This window comes from Mirounga angustirostris, unplaced genomic scaffold, assembly GCF_029215605.1.
Source record: "Mirounga angustirostris isolate CCGP_5_RB_7025 unplaced genomic scaffold, mMirAng1.0.hap1 SCAF_1, whole genome shotgun sequence".
Classification (NCBI taxonomy): Eukaryota; Metazoa; Chordata; class Mammalia; order Carnivora; family Phocidae; genus Mirounga; species Mirounga angustirostris.
In genome coordinates, this window is record NW_026991709.1 from 142613397 (window position 1) to 142635421 (window position 22025).

General features: G+C 35.3%; 1 protein-coding gene across 2 annotated transcripts in view; it reads left to right on the forward strand.

The window, feature by feature from the left end:
* LOC123862956 (RNA-binding motif, single-stranded-interacting protein 3) overlaps positions 1-22025 on the forward strand; it is a 1542535-nt gene that overhangs the window by 1442759 nt on the left and 77751 nt on the right. For both annotated transcript variants that reach the window (XM_064588878.1, XM_064588881.1), the window contains 2 exons: positions 3402-3498; positions 5745-5795. In XM_064588878.1, coding sequence (XP_064444948.1) covers positions 3402-3498; positions 5745-5795 — 148 coding nt within the window. The remainder of the gene's footprint in view (positions 1-3401; positions 3499-5744; positions 5796-22025) is intronic.

Here is a 22025-nt window from a genome sequence, read left to right on the forward strand (position 1 = left end):
GAGGGAGAAGGTAGTCAATAGTACCTTGTATTAGTCAGCTCCACCGCCATAACAAAATACCATTGTTTAGGTGGTTTTAAACAACGAAAATTATTTTTCTCACAGTTCTGGAGGCTAGAAGTCTAAGATCAAGGTCTGGCTAACTCAGTTTCTGGTGAGGACTCTCTTCCTGGCTGGTAGATGACTGACTTCACACTATGTCCTCACCCAGCCTTTTGGAGAGCAAGTTCTCTAGTGTCCCTTCTTATAAGGACACTAATTCTATCAGATTGGGGCCCCACGCTGTTGACGTCATTTAACCTTAATTTCTTCTAGAGAGGTTCCATCTCTAAATACAGACACATTGAAAGGAGTTCAACATACGCATTTTGGAGGGACATGAACATTCAGTCTATAACATACATACAGAAATTTTTAAAAATCACTACTTTTGATGGTGATAAGAATGATGAAAAACAATAAATCACAGGAGAAGAATAGAGAGCAAATGGGGTGGAGATGGTGGTTGCTACTTTAGCTACAGACCTCTCTGAAGAAAAGATAAGTGAGTGAGACCAATAATGAGAAAGAGGTAGCCTTAGGGAGATTTGTGGAAATAAGCATTGTAGGTAGAGAGAATTATAAGTTTAGTGGCCCAAGACAGAAGTCAGAATGACAGAATCATGCAACAGAAGAAGATGAGTGTGGCTGGAACCTGGCTGGCTGATTTAGAGGAGTCGGAGAAAATACTAGAAAGGTAGGTGGTAGCCTGTTTGTGCTAGCCAATACCAGGAATGAAAATTTTGTTTTCATTGCAATGAAAAGCCATTGGAAGATTTTAGGCTGATTAATGTACAGATAAGATACAATTTAAGTGGCTCAACAGAGACACTCTACTATGTAATGTTTTAGAATCTTACCCATCTTTGGTTCACATAGTAAATGATCGATAATTCTTTTTAAGTGAAAGATGGATGTTTGCTTACACAGTAATTGATTTTATTTAGAAGTTGGGTTTATTAGGTATAATCTACATAGAATATATGTTTACTCTTTATAGTGTCCAAACCTGTGAGTTCTGACAAGCACACAGTCATAGAACCACCAGACAATCAAGACAGAACAGTTACATCACTTCCCAAAATTCTGTCATGCATCCTTATAGTCGGTTCCATCCCCCAAACTCAGCCTTCAACCTCCACTGATCTGTATAGTTTCTTTCTTAATAGTTTTGCATTTTTCATGTTGTGATATAAATGGAATTATAAAATATAGAGTCTTTTGAGCCTGACTTCTTTCATTTAGCATAATTCACTTAAGTTTCATCATGTTGAATGTATTGGTAGTTCTTTCCTTACTGCTTAGTAGTGTTCTACTGTACAGATGTACCACAGTTTGTTTATCAATTTAGTTGAAGGATATTTGGCTTGTTTCCCATTTTTGGCAAGTCCAATCAATAAAGCTTCTATAAACATTTGCTTTAAGGTTTTTGTGTAAACATAAGGTTTCATTTATCTTGAGTTCATATCAACCACTGGGATTGTTGAGTTATAAGGTATGTGTGTGTTTAACTTCATAAGGAATTGGCAACCTGTTTTCCAAAATGACTATACCATTCTGCATTTCCACCAGCAACAAATGAGAAGCCCACTTTCTCTGAATCCTTGCCAGCACTAGGATTGTCTTCTTTTTTTCTTTTTCTTCTCTCTCTTTTTTTTTTTTTTTTTGCCATTCTAATATGTATGCAGTCAATATCATTTCTTTTAAACTGCACAACTGGGGGCGCCTGGGTGGCTCAGTTGGTTAAGCGACTGCCTTCAGCTCAGGTCATGATCCCAGGGTCCTGGGATCGAGTCCCGCATCGGGCTCCCTGCTCTGCGGGGAGCCTGCTTCTCCCTCTCCCACTCCCCCTGCTTGTGTTCCCTCTCTCGCTGTGTCTCTCTCTGTCAAATAAATAAATAAAATCTTTAAAAAAATAAATAAATAAACTGCACAACTGTAAACTTAGAGGTCTGATGGGTATGGATAGTAAGGATGTAATGTGTAACAGAGTAACTCTTTTCAGCTGCAATTTTTTAACCAAAAGAGTGTGACCTTATAATCCTTGTTGAGAGCTAGATAAAGTAAATTTAAGACTACAGTCCCCCAATCCCTGCTTGAAGATTTTTCAGACTCTAAGATTAAAGAATTTCCCTCATTGAATCCTGGAAACCTTGAAATCTGGTTCTCCTACATTCAGGGGTAGTCTTTGTAGAATGCTTCTTTAGAATGGTAACCCATGAGAGTCTCTATTCAAAATATCAGTGACCTCTGAGGGGTGAAGTTTTTGACCCCCAAACTCCAACTTCAGTGATGCTATTAAAAAAAAAATCAAAAGTAGTAGTTGATTTTTGCTAAGAGTACGGCAAAGTGAAATTATGATTTTGTTACCACTGAAACCCATTTTCCCAATCTATCCTCACATCAGTGAAGCAATCCATCAAAGGCAACCTGGTTTTTTCCATTCTGTGGCTGGCCACTCTGGCCTTTTACTTACCAGTGAGACAGGAGGGAAGAAACATGATTTGAAAATCTGACAAATTTGAGCTTTAGGTAGCTTGTGAACTCTATAAGGTATAGTGTGAGCAAAGATGGCTGTGTCAGTGATTTAAGTACCTAGAAGCTGCCCTTTGAAAGATCTGTAGAAAGATCTGATTTGTGAAACCCTGATCTTGCCCAGTATCATTTTATAATTGTTTGACGAAGGGCTCTGAAAGACTCAGAAACTCAGTGCTTTTCACCGAGTCTACAGGAGTACATATCACAGAGCTCTAGAATCTCCTTGATTGAATCCAGAAAATACTCCTATCCCCAGCTAGACACAAATCACAAATTATCCACTTCCTCCTCTTTTCAGGAAGAAAATATTTAGCTTAGTTTCCGCATGAGTCCATGGACTTCTGCCTAGCACAAATCATATAGAAACTCTCTAGGAGCTGACCCTATTCTCTTAAATGGAGAGATAAATGCAATTTGTGTACACGTAACATTGGCCACCTTTATAAAGCTTGTTGCTTTCATTTTGCCTTTCCCTCAAAGAGCTTTAGCATTGCCTAAAAAAAAGAAGAAAAGAAAAACGAAGAAAAAAATAATGCTCATGGCTTTTCTGCCCCTGTTGATTAAACATCCTATTACACTCACCTGGCATAAGAGATTTTGTGCAGCCAATTTTATAAGATGACTCAAAGTTGTCGTTTTGTTCAGAACGATTTATATCTCTTAGTGGAATCAAATGCTATAAATCTCCTGGATGCTCCTGTTCACAGTTGGTGGAAAAACACGAGGATGGACTCTGTCTTTCCCAGAGGTGCTTGGTAGCATTTGATTAGCAGCCAGGCATGCAGCAGCTTCATGAATCGTCTTTTTTTGTTTTCTGTTTGCAGATTTTATTCTTCACCGTACAGTATTGCAACCAACCGCATGATTCCACAGACATCTATCACGCCATTCATTGCTGCTTCCCCTGTCTCCACATACCAGGTATGTCCGATTTACCTGCACCTGAGGAGAGGTCTTTCTGGCCAATGGTAGACTATCTCGAGGCAAAAGGGACACTGTAGAATGTTTTTTAATTATCCTCAAACACATCAGTCACATCTTCATGTAATAATACTCAAGTTTTAGCCCACACTGTGAAGGGCTTGTTTGCATGTATTTGAGTACTAAAGTCCACCGTGTTCTTCATTTTTCCGGCTGAGTTTTTATGATTATGCTCCTTTCCAGCCAACATTAATTAGTGCAGCCTTCTTGCCACTGAGAACCTACTTTGGTGGTTGTCGGTTATTTGGGTTGTCATGTTCCCTGTTGTGTCTTCTCTACAAGCACACGTCGGGCATTCCCCTCACTCACTCCAGGATATTTTATCATTGTCTTCTCATTTTGTCACAGTTTTCCTGTGTGTCCATGTACGTTTACATGGACAGATGTTAAATCATTTTCCCCAAGAGATAGGGAGGACTCTCAAAGTGGTAAAACGTTATTCCTGCTTCCTGCTCTTACTTCATTCTCAGTCCCGAAGAGGTCAAAAGAGACCTCACGGGTTCCACATGTCGAAAAACAAAAAAAGCCAAGACTCAATGTGTGTCCTAAAGCAGGTGTTGTAGCCAGTCAGTTCTAAGTACACAGGTGGATTAAAATAGTCATACTTCTCCCTCAAAAAATACTCCTTGTCTTATGCCTATGAGTTATCGAATGTGCTATTACTCCCTGCTTCTCTTTACCTCAAATTGTTCTTCAGACAATTCTTCTAATTCTAATTAGACAGTGCCTATAGATGCTACATATAGAGGGTGCCTAGTGTCACTTTTCCCAACTTTGGAGAGAGAAAGAGTGAGAGAGAGTGTACGTGTGTGCATGCATGTGTTTCTCTGTATTTTGCAGATGGTGGGGGTGGATGTTTTACGATGGGTAAAACTGTAATGTCGCTGATTGCTACTAATTCAGTGAAGTTTCACCTTATTCAACCATTACATAATTCATTTCAGGATGTCCCAGCTGTCAGAGCATCAAACTTGAGACTATCTACATTTTTCCTTAAATGATTCCCCCTGAAGCAGATCATTTTCATTCTTTTTCTGCACTTAGGTTCTTGATACATGTCGGTGGGTGAACTGAATAGACTTTCATGTGAATTGCATTTGAGGGTCTCAGAATGGATGATTTCTTAATTGCCTTTTCTTGGGACCCATGAGGCTACGTGCAGGTGCTGTTCCGTTTTTGTTCTTCCTGCAGGCCTGCCTGGTTGTAACGTGTGTTTTTGTTTTGTTTTGTTTTTTTGGTGTGTGTGTGGTTTTTTTACGCATTTTTTTTAAAATCCAGTCCTATGTTTCAGCCAAGACCACCCAATGAGCCCCAGTGTAGAGCACTTTGGTGACATGAATAAAATATCCACAGAAAAGTGATTTCACTTGGGAGGGCTCATAAGTGGAACTTAACTCTAGCTCCTTTTTTTCAAAAAAGGAATCAGAGCAATTTCCTCTGTTGTTGATTCTCGCCTTTCACCACTTTCTTTTTTAACCTAAAGTGCATTGGCGATTTTGTTAGTATGAGCGTATTCAAAACAAAGTGTTCAGGGTTCTCTGTGTGACAATCAGCCCTTACAAGCTGACTTTCTCATTTGGCTGACAAGGCACATTTCTGAACAGTTGGTTGGCTCAAATTCTCATTTTTATTTGCCATACCGATTACCATGAAAGAAAAAAATCACAAACTTGTTTAACTTGAGTTTAACCCAAATCATTCCCCCAAATTTCTGATTGATCTCTTTACTTCTTCCCCCAACTTTGACCACTTGGACTTATTTCCAAGATGGGATCACTTGAGAATTTGAAATTAGAACCAATGACAGAGAAAGAGGAAGTCTTAGCTGTCAACTCTTCGTTACTTACTTCTACCCTGGGAGTTGACCTCTAACTAGCAGGTCCCTGAGGCTTCCTAAGACTCCAGCCTCTGACACCAACCTCAAATTATGCTCCAAGGCCCAGCCTGGTCCATGTGGGCACTGCAGCCAGCACCGGTGAAGTAGGAATTTGCTTACATTTTACCATGTTTTGGGGACCAAATTAACTAGGTCCAAGAATTCCCTTTCTATCCTTAGTTCTGAGCACTAATTAGCTATAAAGTCAGATGGACTCCACTTTCTTATGACCTAGTGTGACTCCACTGAACGCAAGAACCAAGTTCTCTCTGTGATTGCTTTGTGCTAATAAATGCTGTTTGATGCATAGGTCCAGAGTACTTCATGGATGCCTCATCCGCCATACGTTATGCAACCAACAGTAAGTGTTCTCAGTCACCTGAGGCTAAATATTTCTATTATCCAAGTGCAAGCTTTTGTAATGCATAGAAGCTTTGGGGTAAAGCTTTTGTTATATTCCATACCTCTTTCAGGCAGCCATATTTTCCAGATGAAAAGCTGTTCCTGAAATTCTACAAAAGCATGTACAATAGATAGATGGTAGAGTTAGAGAGAAAGAGAGAGAGGTGAAAGAAAGAGAAAGAGAGAGATGAGAGAGAGATGAGACAGAGAGAGAACAAACTTTGGAGGAAATAGCAGTCAACCTCCTAGCTGGTGTCTACCATTTGTTATGAATGGGAAATTTCTACTTCATGCAGGAATTCTGAACTCTGGACAATTAAATCCACTTATAGGGAGAAAGTCTGTTTTACTTCTCCTGTAATGCTTATTCTCTTTGGATGCAGTTGGATGTGCTTTGGGGGCAATTTTTAGTATCATGCCCAAGCGTTGACTCAAAGCAATATATTTGAAACATGAAGATAGTTGTGTACTAATAGATGAAGATATATATAGGTAGAAAGCAAGGTTGCTAGATACTTTTTTTTTTTAGGTTAAATAACTAGGGCCATTCTCTTTTTTTCTTTAGTGGAAAATCTCTTCTAAAAATATTCAAACTCTATTTTCTACTTGCTATATTTCCCATTTTGTGGCACAATATTATTTAAATCCCAAGGGAAAATATTACATATTTCATTAGAATCTAGACTGAAGGCTAATGATTCCATTTATCTTTGTCTAGGTTTTCCAGGTTTTCTACCTCTGTAGAAGTATAAGATCGAGTGATTTCAATAGCAATATATATTCGTGAGAATGGGAAGCAGGGGGGTAGAGAACTAGACAGAAAGTCATGTGACGAGGTCTGTGGACTACTCTCCTGAGCATGCTCACATCTGTGCTTTGTTTCCTTTTCTGTCACTATATTAATGGGGCTATTGGAAGGATCAAATGAGAGCATATGTGAAAACAGTTTTTAAAGTATGACATGCTATACATTATTATTGACATTATCCTTCTTACTATAGAATGTATTAGTTGTACAAGGAAAAAGCAATGCTACATTTTAACCCATTTAAAAGCTAAATATCAATAAGTTAGCACACATTAAAGACCAGGGAACTAAATTCAGAGGCATCCATTTCTTGGAGTCAAAGGATCATAACACCTGGTTTTCATATTTGAGCTTTGTCCATTTTTTTTAAAAAGAAGGAACATTCTGCATTGCTCTTAATGTTTAGATTGTTTTTTATTTAAAGAATAAAATATATATAGCTTAGAACACAGAACTTTAGACCATATTTTTCAAATGCCTCTATTTACTCTTATTTACACACCTCGGGGGCTTCCTGAGTTCCTCTGGTCTATGTTCTGTAAATCATATCAACATACAATGAATCCAGGCTACACTTTCATATCCAAGTCATGAGATAAAATACAATATACACTGCCAAGCCAATATATAGCACAGACTGAGCCGACACAGGGAAAGAGAAGTTCGGCCAAGTTCTAAAGTGGAGACTTTCTAGAAGGGAAAAAATACCTTATAAAAAATAATATCTTCATATCCAGGGCACTAATGATAGCTTATTCCTCACACCGAGGTGACAGATCATCTCATCGTGGCCAAAGGGAATGCACATCTGCAAAAATCCAAATATTTTCCCAGATGTCAAAATATGTAAGATTCTACCAGTACTTCTAAAACTGTGAACAGAAGGGAAGATGTTTGTATGTGTCTTTACTTCAACTGTCACTCAGGACATTAGCAAAATTTTTCTTCCTCCTCCACCCCAGCATGGCTTCAGCCCCATTTTTGGATGTATTATTTCTCATACATCTTTCTCCAGCAATAGCTCTGTGCGTGTGTGTGTGTGTGTGTGTGTGTGTGTGTGTGAATTTATCCCCTTGGATATTCCTTGCTATGGCTACTGCTCACTGATATCTTATCACTCACTTCCTGTGACTAGACAGTGCATCATGTTTGAGTTTAGGTTACTCGGTTTAAAATACAATATTTGTGGCTGGGGCAGATTCCTGGAAAAAGGAGTGCCTGGGCCACCCACCACTTTGTTGTCTTTAACATGGAATAATTGGCTAAACAGTGTCATGGAAACAGAGTTTGTGCCATCAATCTTTTCCCTGAAACAGTCTTGCTAGTTGTCTATATTGCATAAATAACCTTACCCAACCAGTCTTAATTTCATCATCAAAATGGGAGTTAAATTAGTCACTGTACGATTAAAATACAAAATAAATAAGAAATGATAAAATACAAAAATACTTAAGCAATCTAAGGCAGATAAAACAAATACCTGGATCTGAGAAGAATGAATGAATGACGTGATGATTAATGGCATGAGTCGTTGGTTAGGCTCTTTGAGACAGGAAACCTTTCTGTTATGCAACTCTGGGCAATTAAACTTTCTGAGTCACAGTTTCCTCATCTGTAATATACACATACTAATGCCTAAATAATTATGCACTTTCTTCATTAAAGGAAATAAGGTATTAAAGCTCCTAAAATTGAGCCTGGCAAATAGCAAACACTCAGCAAATCACTATTATTATTACTTAGTAATATGAGTACACTGAACATTATACTTGAGATTAGCCCAATTATATAACATGAGAGTTGGTATAGAAGAAAGTTGAGAATAAGCAATAATCACCTATTTCTACCACATCTGTACTATTTATTTAACTTACTTTGCTAATGAGTTTTTGGAGATAGCCCTATGGCTATAAATAAGACAAATTGCTTAGACTGGTACATTTTTCATTTACTTACTAAACCATTCAATACCTAAGCCAGGAAAAAAAGGCCTATTGGCTACCTCCTTTATGTTAATAATTAGAACCTACTTTACAAGTAAATTCAAGGTGTACACTATCTACATATCTCGAATACATTGTCCATAATTCTGATATGCTTACAACTGTTCTCCTCTCTCATGTTTTCTCCCCCGCCATTTTGAGAAAATCTCATGTATAAGCTCGAAGTGTAAACCTGTTTCTCCCCCATCACTGTGAATGCACACTGACTCCTACACTAGAGCCAGAAGCCCTTCAGGTTTTCTCTCAGGCCTGACTCAAAGGACTCCAAGATTTCAACTGGGCTTGTATCCAAAGAGACTTCAGGAAAGTCTTAAAGTAGAACACTTTGCCTCTGGTCTTTACCAGGGTAGATGAATGGTTAAAATGGGGGTGGGGGGAGGAGACAGGTAAGGATTAGCAAGAGAGAAATGAAATGATGGGAAGAAGGAAAAGAAGTAGGCAAGGGACGAGAGAACAGAAATAGTAAGCCTAAAGTTGAAGTGTGCCATTTAAGTTTGTTTCTTTAGAGATTTAATTTTAAGTTGTGTTGTATTATACTTTGTAGATTTAGAAAAAGATTCTGAGAGGCTTTTCACTTTTTTTTTTTTTTAATAGAGGGAGAGAGGGTGGTGAGGGGGAGAGGGAGAGAGAGAGAATCTTTTTTTTTTTAAAGATTATTTATTTATTTATTTGAGACAGAGAGAATGAGAGACAGAGAGCATGAGAGGGAGGAGGGTCAGAGGGAGAAGCAGACTCCCTGCCGAGCAGGGAGCCCGATGCGGGACTCGATCCCGGGACTCCAGGATCATGACCTGAGCCGAAGGCAGTCGCTTAACCAACTGAGCCACCCAGGCGCCCGAGAGAGAGAATCTTAAGCAGGCTACACACCCAGTATTGAGCCCCACATGACACTCCATCTCACCACCCTAAGATCATGACCTGAGCCGAAATCAAGAGTCCCACACTTAACCTACTGAGCCACCCAAGCACCCTGAGGCTTTTCACTATTAAGGAAGAGGGGAGAAATTCTCCTTGACTGCGTTATAACTATCATCCTGGTATTTGTGCAAGAAAACAGTTCTCTGTCAGTTAGTGGACTCTGGGACCTTATCAGGTCCCCTGGAAAGTTGTCAAACCCCACTTAGGACAGCAAGAACATTTCTTTTTTTTTTTTTTTTTTTTGCGAGAGAGAGAATGAGAGAGAGCACGAGAGGGAGGAGGGTCAGAGGGAGAAGCAGACCCCCCACTGAGCAGGGAGCCCGATGCGGGACTCGATCCCGGCACTCCAGGATCATGACCCGAGCCGAAGGCAGTCGCTTAACTGACTGAGCCACCCAGGCACCCCAGCAAGAACATTTCTGTTCACACTTTGTCACTGTTCCCCTGAACAGACACTGAGGAGAGAGAACTGTTAGATGACTTTAGGAACTCACTTTTTGCTGTGAGGAAGCAAAAATGCTGACTTTTGTCAGTGCAATCGGTTATTCATTGCACCTTCTCAATGCAGACTTCTGTACTGTACTTTGAAATTCCCCATCACACTGACAGAATTTTAATAGATGATGGATTGCACCAAATATCTACTCTGCATAGCATCATGTTACATTGGGATCTTATATGAATGCACAATTGAAACTCCTGTGTTGCAATACATTGGATATTTTGTTAAATCTGTGCTGACAAGGCGAAAAGATGATAGTTCCCAAGAAGAAGCATAGTCCTATTCCCTTAAATTATATTTAGCCTCATTTGAATCATAAATCTTCTGTTCTTCATATGGTTAGCATTATATTATCTCAAGGAGAAAGGTCAGCTTTCATTTTTACTTAATTACAAATCAGTTATCTAATTACAGTAGTCTAAGAAATGCAAGATGCCCTATTGAATCATTGGATGGTTTGTTGCCATGCATGGTTAAATTACGACTCTTATGATTAATAAACTTTAAGTTTATAGCTAACGAGTAAATATAAACTCCCCCTCTACAACAAGGCTGTTCAGGAAAGCTCCAGAACATTTGATTTGGTCATTCCTTATCAGGAAACAGACAAGGCCTAGAGGCTTAGTTTTAGAGGTTGTATCCTACAAATTTATAGGTGTGTTTTCTGTAAAAGCCCATCACCTAATTTGGAAAGAATATTGAAATCATTTGAATTCTGTTCAGAAAGCAAGGTTTTTCAGATATTATCCTTTTACTTCAACGCTTGAGCTGAGCAAAAATCCTTAAATCTCATAGCTTCATTAGCAAAGTAATAAAGTCAAAATGCTTTGGCTATCAAAAGAGTTGACTTGGTAAATATATATCTACAGGCCAAATCTTTTTTTAACTACATAGCAAAAACAAAACGACAGTGACTCTAACCTATTTATACTATTTCTACTGGAAGATAATTCAAATGAGTGAGAATAACCTTAGGAGAAGCATGTTTTTTAGAGCATCACCTCCTTTTAAATATACTGCTGGGGTGAAGTGAATATGAACAAAACCATTTCCACAGAAAGCCTCTTAGACCTTGACTACTGTAAAAAAAAAAAAGTAGTGCTGGCTTTCCATTGTTAAATATAACTTCAAAGTTCTACAATAAGTTTTCAATAGTAATCTAAAAAAACCCCATTAAACAATGAAACGCAAGGCTCATAATTCATAAGTGCAGAGGGCATAAAGGACTTTCCACTTAGGACCCCTTCACTTACCAATTCTACTCTCCAGAAATAAACCTAGTAAATAAATTTTTATGTCACATCCAGTCAATTTTTTATGCATACGGAAGTCTGTATGTACTTGTGTGTAAACATATATGTATTTTTAACATCTATTACAAACAAGATCGCTCTACAAATATTGTATTGGTGCTTGCCTTACCTTTTCCCAATAATAGAATGTATTAGATGTCATTTCATGAATCACATATAGATCTATGTCATTTTTTTTAACACGTCACAATATGCCATTATATAAATGCACCAAAAGGCATTTAACAAATTTCCTAGTCACAGTTCTTTAAGCTGCTTCTAGTACTTGCTCATAAACTCAAGACTGTAATATTGAGCACTTGTGAGAAAATATCTGTAGGATAAATTGCTGGTACAAAAAGTATATCAAATTGCACTTCAAGTGAGAGTGTCTGTTTCTCCATGGCCTCAATTAACACTGGACATTCTCAAGTTTCAAAGATTTTGTTAATGTGATAAATAGTGAACAGTATTTTGCTGATGTTTTACTATTATTTCTCTGAGTCCTAGACGAGTTGAGTTGCTTTTCATGTTTATTGACTATTTTTTTCCCCCCTCGGAGCTCCAAGTTCATGTGTTTTGCTCATTTCTCTTTTGGGGTGTTGATCTCCTATTTTTTTAAAAGCTGTTCTTGCAATTAGTTAACATTGTCATAGACAATTTAGATGTTTTCTGTTTCCTTTTAATTTAATGTTTTGGTGTTCATCATGCAGGACTTTAGTATTTAGTATTATGTGTTTAGTATTTACCAGTTTTTCCCTTTAGAGCAAGGATCACCAAACTTTTTCTGTAAAGATCCAAGCATAAATATTGTCAGTTTTGTGAGCCGTATGGTCTCTCTCACACCTAGGCAGTGCTGTGGTTGGAGAGTGAAAGCAGCCATAGACAGTACATAAATGACTTGGCATGGCGGAATTTCAAGAAACTTTATTTCCAGAAACAGGTGAGGGCCACATTTGGTTTATAGGCTGTGTTTTGCCATCCCCTGCTTTAGAGCATCTGGACTCCCATGTGAAATACCTTATTAAATATAAGATTTAAAACACTATAGGTTAAAAATAAATAATAAAACACCCTATGTCTTTGTTTACTGTTTTTTGTTGTTACTTTGGTGTTTTTGAGTTTAATACCTTTTTTTAAATTGAGATATAATTGACATAAAATATTGTATCACCATAGGTTTTATTATTGTGTTTATAGTAAGTTTTATTTTCAAGTTTTGTTACTTTTGGAGTTTATTTTGCAATATGGTATGAGATTATGGTCCAAGTTTTTTCCCCAAATGGGCAACCAGTTGTCATAACAACTTCTGCCGTATAAATCATCTATATTTTCTCCACTGATGTAAAATTGTATTTCAATTTTAATCATACAATAACTCTCTTTATATCTGGTGTATTTCTGGAATCAATTCTGTTCTGTTGATCTACTTTTTGACCATTACTCTAGTATTTTAATTATCACTTCATAATACCATATATATCGACAGGACTTAATCCCCAACATTATTTTTTGTTGTTGTTTCTCAAGAATTTTTCTAGCTAGTTTTTTGTTTCTCAAGAATTTTTCTAGCTATTTTATATTTCCAAATTAATTTTAGTAGCAGTTTGTCAAGTTAAAAAAGTCCACTTAAATTTTGATAGAGATCACTTTGAATTTATATATTAACTAATGAGAAATATAAAAATATGACATATGTACAATGAATTTTTCTAAAAAAAATAAGTCCTTCCATTTACTCAAGATTTTTTTACTTTCTCCCCTAGCTTTATTGAGATAAAATTGACAAATAAAATTGTGAGACACATAAAGTAAGTGTTGTTGTGATTTGATAAATATATACATTATGGAAGGACTCTCACCATCTAGGTAATTAACATATCCATTATCTCACATATTTATCTTGTGTGCGTGTGTGTTAGAGAGAAAGCATTTTAGTTCATTCAGCAAATTTCAATTATATAATATAGTGTTATTACCTATAGTCATCATGATTTACTTAGATCCTCAGACTTTATTCATCTTATAGCTGGAAGTTTGTACTCTTTTACCAACCTCTCCATATTTTCCCCAAACCAACCCCCAATCCCTGGCAAACACTACTTTTCCATTCTATGTTTCTGAGTTTGGGTTGTTTGATTGATTGATGTATTTATTCCTTTTAGATTTCACATATAAGTGATACCGTGCAATATTTGTCTTTCACTGCCAGGCTTATTTCACTTAGTATAATGCCCTCAAGTTACATCCATGTTGTCACAAATGGTAGGATTTCCTTCCTTCTTATGGATGAATAATATTCCATTGTATGTATATACAACAACTTTACCCCTTCATTCATAGACAGACACTTGGGTTGTTTCCATATCTTGGCTATTGTGATGTTGTGCAATACTGTAATGAACATGGGAGTGCAGATATCTCTTTGGGATCCTGCTTTCATTTCCTTGAATATATACCATAAGTGGGATTCCTGGATCATATGCAGTTCTAATTTTTATTTTTTGAGGAATCTTCATACTGTTTTCCATAATAGCTGCATCAATTTACTTTCCCATCAACAGGGCACAAGGGTTTCCTTTCTCTACATTCTCGCTAACACTTGTTATCTCTTGCCTTTTTCATAATAGTCATTCTGACAGGAATGAAGTGATATCTCATTATGTTTTGATTTTCATTTCCCTGATGATTAGAGATGTCGAGCACCTTTTCATGTGCCTGCTGGACATTTGTATTCTTCCATGGAAAAATACCCATTCAGTTGTTCTGCCCATTTTAAAAATCAGATTGTTAGGTTTTTCACTACTGAGTTGTATGAGTTCTTTACATATTTTGAATATTAACCCCTTATCAGATATATGATTTGTAAATATTTTTCCCCATTCTATAAGTTGCCTTTTCATTTTGTTGATGTTTTCCTTTTTTATGCAGAAGCTTTTTAGTTTGATGGAATCCTACTTGTTTATTTTTGCTTTTGTGCCTCTATTTTGGTGTCAAATCCAAAAAGTCATTTCCAAGACCAAGGTCAGGGAGCTTACCCCTTATGTTTTCTTCTAAGAGTTTTACAGTTTCAGGTCTTCTGTTCAAGTCTTAATCTAATTTGGGTTGATTTTTGTGTATGGTATAAGATAGGGATGCAGTTTCATTTTTGTTGCATGTGGCTATCCAGTTTTTGTAACATTATTTATTGAAGACTATTCCCCATTGTATATTCTTGACAACTTTGTTGTAAATTAATTGACCATATAGTGATGGGTTTATTTCTGGGTTCTCTAATCTGTTCTATTGGTCTATGTATCTCTTTTTATGCCAATCCCATACTGTTTTAATTACTATAGCTTTGTAATATAGTTTGAAATAAGGAAGTATATGTCTACAGCTTTATTCTTTTTGGTCAAGATTGCTTTGGCTATTCAGGGTCCTTTGTGTTTCTGTACAAATTTTATGATTATTCCCTCTATTTCTATAAAAAATGCTGTTGGAATTTTGATAGGGATTGCATTGAATCTGTAGATTGCTTTCAGTAGTATGGGCATTTTAACAATATTAATTCTTCCAATTCATGATCATGGAATAACATGCCATTTATTTGTGTCTTCTTCGATTTATTTCATCCCTGGTTAAATTTACTCCTAGGTGAAATTATTATTTTTGATGAAGTTGTAAATGGAATTGTTTTCTTAATTTCTCTTTCTGATAGTTTGTTGTTAGTGTATAGAAATGCAACTGATTTTTATATATTGATTTTGTATACTGCAACTTCACTGAATTTGTTTATTAGTCCTAACAGTTTTTGGTAGAGTCTTTAGAGTTTTGTATATTGATCAAGCCATTAGCAAATAGAGAGTTTTACATCTTCCTTTCTAATTTGGATGCCTTTTATTTCTTTTTATTGCCTAATTGCTCTAGCTAGGACTTTCAGTACTATGTTGAATAAAAGTGATGAGAGTGAGCATTCTTTTCTTATTCCTGAAAGCTTTTCACTGTTAAGTATAATGTTAGCTGTGGCTTTCTTATATATGGCCTTTATTACGTTGAGGTGCATTTCCTCTAAACCTAGTTTGTTGAGAGGTTTTATCATGACTGGATGATAAATTTTATCAAATACTTTTTCTGCATTTGTTGAGATGATCATCTGATTTTGATACCTATTTTGTTAATGTGATGTATCACATTGATTAATTTGAAAATGTTGAACCATCCTTGTATTTGCATCTCTGAAATAAATCCCACTTGATCATGGTGTATGATCCTTTTAATATGTTGTTAGATTTGGCTACTACTTTGTTAGGAATTTTTGAATCTGCTTTCATCAAGGATATAGTCTATATTTCCTTTTCTTGTAGTGTCCTTGTCTGCTGTCATATCAGGGTAATACTGGCCTTGTAAAATAAGTTTGGAAGTACTCTTTCATCTTCTCATTTTTGGAAGAGTTTAGGAAAGATTGGTATTAATTCTTCTTTAAATGTGTGGTAGAATTCACTGATGAAATCATGTGGTCCTGTACTTTTGTTTGTCGGGAGGCTTTTGATTACTGATCCAATCTCCTTACTAGTAAATGGTCATTCAAATTTCTATTTCTTGATGATTCAGTTTTCATAGGTTGAATGTTTCTAGGAATTTATCATTTCTTTTTGGTTGTCCAATTTTTTGTGTGCATAATTGATCATAGTAGTCTCTTATGATCCTTTGTATTTGTGTGGTATCAATTGTAATCTTTCCCTTTCATTTCTAATTTTGTTTGAATCCTCTCTCTTTTTTTTTTCTTGATTTGTCTAGCTAAAGGTTTGTCTATTTTGCTTATCTGTTCAAAAAACCAGATCTTACTTCTTTGATCTTTTCTGTTGTTTTGTTTCTATTTCATTTTTTCTGCTCTGATTTTCTTAACTTTTTTTCCTTCTACAAACTTTGGCCTTTGTTCTTTTTCTACTTCCTTGTGGTTCGAGGTTAGGTTGTTTATTTGAGCTCTTTCTTTTTTCTTAGTGTAGGCATTTATCTTTATGAACTTCCCTTTTAAATTACTTTTGTTGCATTTCATAAGTTTTGGAATGCTATATTTCCATTTTCATTGGTCTCAAGATTTTTTTTTACTTCTCTTTTAATTTCTTCTTTGACTCATTTTTGTTTACTAACATACTGTTTAATCAAGAATTATTTTATGTCTTTTGAGTCCCTTAATGGAGAAGTAAATTTTCCTCCATATATGCTCTTTACATTTCTCAAATGTTTTATTTGGCATTTTAATATTTTTGTTATTATTATACTTACGAAAATTTTAATGATATTTTCTTATTGATCACTTTGGTGTATTGAAAAATAATCCATTTTTGCATACTAATATTAGAAATTTAAATTAAAAACATATTTTAGTTATTCAAAAGCATTGTTGAAACTTAGAACATATGAATGAATGAAATATTCTATTTTATAGAATATCAAAACACCAATTTTCTCTTACTCAGAGATTATTCCAGTTAATATTTAATAATATATCTTTTCAGACCTCTGTCTGTATCAATATTTGTATCTCCTTACTCATCTAATCTATACATGATACACACATACACACACACATTTATGTATGTGTTATCTTTCACTAAAAGAGATCACACAATACATGCTATTAAAGTACAATTTTCAGCTAATAATTTACTCTTTCCCATGCCAATGAATTTTTATCTTCCCTAATTAAATTTTCTCAACAATAAAAAAAATGCCTTTATTAAAACTAGATTACCCGAATAAGGAAACAATTAATGACCACATATTTTATCTGGTTATTGTGTCCTTTAAGTCTCTTTTAATCTAGCAGGTTTTTTATTCTCTTGTGTTTATGGTTAGGTACTTTGCAGAGTGTCCCACCTTTAAGAAGGTTCATCTGCCCCATATATGAAATGATTTTATAGCCAACCATTTTTCTGATTTTTTCTGTTATTTCCAATAGACAATTTCATTGATTCTCGGGTTTCCCAAGCCATCAAAATAATTTCATTTCCCACCTCATTTAAATTATTTATATTTCACAATCCTTTTTTCACCCAATTGTATTGCAGTATATTCTTTGATTGATTCTTTATCTTAATGCGAATGCCGCTATAAAGTGTTTGTTTTTTTAATGTAAATATTGAATTTAATCAAAGTTCTTTTGAGAAAATATTGCTTTTAAAATTATTTTATCAATTTCACTTTATTAATGTATTTGTAATTAATTTTATTTAACTAATTTCAGTAAATATTTCTTAAGGTGGAACCATTCTATAATAAACTCCTTTTGGTCATGATGAAGCCATCTTAGAACCATACTTCTCAATTCTATTTATTAACATTTTATTTATTATTTTGCATCAGTCTTTATTAATGAAATTATTAAGTGTTATAATATTTTAGGTGTAAATTTTTGTCACATTTGAATATCAGAATTATAAGGGCTTTATAAAAATAATTTGGAATGATTCTATTTCTCTAAATTCTGGAACAATTTTAAGTATCATTATGTATAGCTACTTTTAAAGATTTAAAAGAAGTCAAATGTGAAATTATCTTGGTTTTGGGGAAGAGACATATTTATTCCACCAAACCAATTAAAAAAATAATTTATTACTCCTATCAGAGATGTTCTCAGGAGACTAAAACTATATTGCATTTAGGGCTTATAAACATCATGAATAATCATGAAGTGCTCTATCAGATTGTTCCATAGTTGACAGTTTAGTTGCTAAATGATCAAAACAATTGTATTTTGAAATGGCATGGTCTTAATCAAATTGACATTGTTAGTTATTCCATGACCAGTTGTTGATGTTTTAGGACATATATATGTTAAATTAAATATTGTGCAAATTAAAAATAATCAGTCACCAATGGTGTAATAAGAAATTTTCAGACATTAGCATGTTGCAGATCAATAACATGCAATTTTTAAGACTATTTGGAGTTTTTATATGACCCTCATTGTGGTGAAATTTGAGAAATACTTGAATACAGAATGCTCACTTGGCTAAGTTTTTCTTTTACTGAGCCCTAGCTGTACCATTCATTGACTCTGTGTTTCAGGAGATTGAGAACCTTGAATACAATGAGAAAAAAATCAACAAATAGGAACAAATACTCTTTTTTTTTTTACATTTTTAAAATTTTATTATGTTATGTTAATCACCATACATTACATCATTAGTTTTTGATGTAGAGTTCCATGATTCATTGTTTGTGTATAACACCCAGTGCTCCATTCAGTATGTGCCCTCTTTAATACCCATCACCTGGCTAACCCATCCTCCCACCCCCCTCCCCTCTAGAACCCTCAGTTTGTTTTTCAGAGTCCATCGTCTCTCATGGTTCATCTCCCCCTCCGATTTCCCCCCCTTCATTTTTCCCTTCCTACTATCTTCTTTTTTTTAAAACATATAATGTAGGAACAAATATTCTTAAGCATTAAACATGTACAGAATATTCTTTTAGGTATTTTTGGAAATGAGGAAGGAGAAGAAGGAAGAATCCACCCTAAAGCATACAATCTAATTGTGGATATGTTTTATATACTTAGGATGATATAATTAAAAATCTGCAGCAGAGTCATAGGGTAGCTCTATTTTTAACTTCTTGAGGAACCTCCATACTGTTTTCCAGAGTGGCTGTACCAGCTTGCATTCCTACCAACAGTGTAAGAGGGTTCTGGGTGTTATGCATAACTGATGAATCACTGAACATTATATCAAAACTAATGATGCACTATATGTTGGCTAATTGAATTTAAATTTTAAAAAAATCAGCAGAAAAGGTATTAAGGTTAGCAATTATACAACACTGAAAGTGACAGATAAGGACAGGGAGGAACAAAGACATAAATTTAAAGGATGGGTGGTGTTTATGAGGTTAAAGGAAAAGAAAGAGGGCATTTCAGGTGAAAATAACACAAAAATATTGGGGGGTGAGTTTCACGTTATTCCAAAGGGCCAAGAGGCAGATAGCCTGCATTAAGTGAAGGGTTTGTATTAGGGAATAAGGGAAAGATTTGATTGGAAAGGTAAATTGTAGTCTATTGAAGAACAACTTTTTATTTGTCAGTCTGGCACATTTTGCTACACATTTTTTATTAGCTTTATGGTCCCAGTGCTATTGTCTAGAGTTTAGGTTTACATTGGAGAAAGACTAAATTATGTCACTGAGGTATGTTAAAAAGTCATAATTTCCAGTGAAGTAATAGATGAATCAATCATGAATGGAAAAAATTTTAATTTTTTTGCATTATGAAAATGTCATTATACAAAGCCTCTGTACATCAAATCATTTTCTATCCATAGAAATAATTTTGGAGGTAATGGTCATCTTTCAAGTAGAGCTTCTGAAAGCTTCTTGGAAAAAACATTGCCTGATATCCAATATCCCTGCCTCCTATGCACAGGAGTGACTAGAGTAACTGATGAATCCAGAATCTTTTGAAATCCAAATGTGTGCTTGTGACCTGTCTTTGGCATGTGGTTTTCTATTATTTTACTACAGGCCTTTAAAAGGAAAGAATAGTTTGTGGAATAATGTAGTACTTTTTTAGAACTGCAGGCACAGCCTTCTGAACGTGAGACTCACACAGCATCTAAGAGAAAAAGTTTCAGTCGTGCATGACCCCAGTGTGTCCTTAGATAGGACTTAGAATTTCTTCATCGCCGCATCATCAGGAAACCAGAATTTCCCAGTTCCTTCGTAAGAATACTGACAACATTATATCCTTAATAGCTATTAGCATATTAAATATAATTAAATGGAAACACAATGTTAAGTATCTAATCTGGTGAAGGCTTATTTTCTATGGATTATTTCTAGAGAAAGCAAGCACACAACTAAAATAAAATCCATGTCAGACTAGATAACAGCAGGTACCAGGGCAACACAATCATATAGAGATAAGGTAAATCATTTATTTTATAAATGTTGCCAGGGCAACAGAAACTACTTATGAAATCACTGAAGGATTGAGAATAAGGCCACAAATAGTCTATGAAACTATTTGTTCTTTCATAATACATTGGAATAAAATGTCCATTCATACTTAAAACCTTAGCAGTTATGTAAAATTTGTAGATATTCATTAAGAAATGGTCATGAATGGGTTCAAATACTGAGAGTACTTTTAAATATCAAAAGATATTATTCATTAGTTCTTGCCTCTCAGAATGTTATTGGGACACTATTTTGCTTTAAAGGTTGACTTTAGCTGGAACCTAAGAAGCTAGTTATTTCTACCCCAGTGCTATGTTTATAATTCAGGATCATGGTTAACAGTGTTGATGAGCTTGGATTTTGTTAGGCAACCAATTAGAATGTGCCAGAGTTGGGGGTGGTAATATATATTGCATATACATATATGATCTAATCAGGTATACCTTGGAAAAAATTACTTTATTTTTGTAACAAATGTCAAAAATTATACAATTTACAGTAATATTTTTCAAAATACTAACACAAATACCAGTAAAGTGCCCTCAAACGTTTTTTCTTCTACTGCTTAAGAGGAGTATTTACCAAAGGTAGGGCTTAAATTTACATTTTACATCCCTGTTTTAATATAATTTTCTTCCCCCTTGATCAAAGTCCTGTCAGATAACAAATATTTGTAATATATTCAGCTATGGGTAGCAATGAAAGTATATGCAAAGTATAGGAATAGTAAAAAGGAGGGAGTTATTCTTTGTGTCAGGGAGTAGAGAATAAGGACAGCTTCTCAGAGGAGGTAACTCCTGAACTTGGTTTTGAAGAATAAAGGAGTTTTTCAGGCAGACAAGTGTTGGATGTCAGGCAGGATGGGTGTTCTAAGCAAAGCAAATACTAGCTTTCAGCCATTCTTTGGTGTATATATCATGCGTTACATCTGGTGAGCATCTGAGAGGGCAAGGTATAGGTTACCTGGTACCTCTAATGATGCTCCTGTCACAAGCATGGCATCTGTGTGCCCTTCAATAGTATGACACAGAAGGTGTTGCTTAATGATGAATGAGAGCTGTTGCCCACCCCCCCATCCAACATGGCATCTTCTAGAGAACTGCCCACATCTAACATCCAATGTACTCCTTCACAATCTCTCCACTCAGAATTGAATGAAATATTCAGGGCATTTTTTTTTCCCTCTTTTTTATGTTTTTATTTAAGTTCCACTTAATTATCATATAGTGTAATATTAGTTTCAGGTGTATGATATAGTGATTCAATACCATACATCACCTAGTGCTCATCACAACAAGTACACTCCTGAATCCCCATCACCTATTTCACCCATCCCCCCAACACACCTCCCCTCTGGTAACCAGCAATTTGTTCTCTAGATTTAAGTCTGTTTCTTGATCAGTCTGTCTCTCTTCACTTTTTTTCCCTTTGCTCATTTGTTTTGATTCTTAAATTCCACATATGAGTGAAATCATATTGTATTTCTTTTTCTGACTGACGTATTTCACTTAGCATTATACTCTCTACCTCCATCCATGTTGTTGCAAATGACAAGATTTTATTCTTTTTTTATGGCTGAGCTATATTCCATTGTATATATTTTTTTTTCTTTACCCATTCATCAGTCTATGGACTCTTAAGTCTGTTTCCATAATTTGGCTATTGTGGATAACGCTGCTGTAAGCATTAGGGTGCATGTATACCTTTGAGTTCGCATTTTTGTATTCTTTGG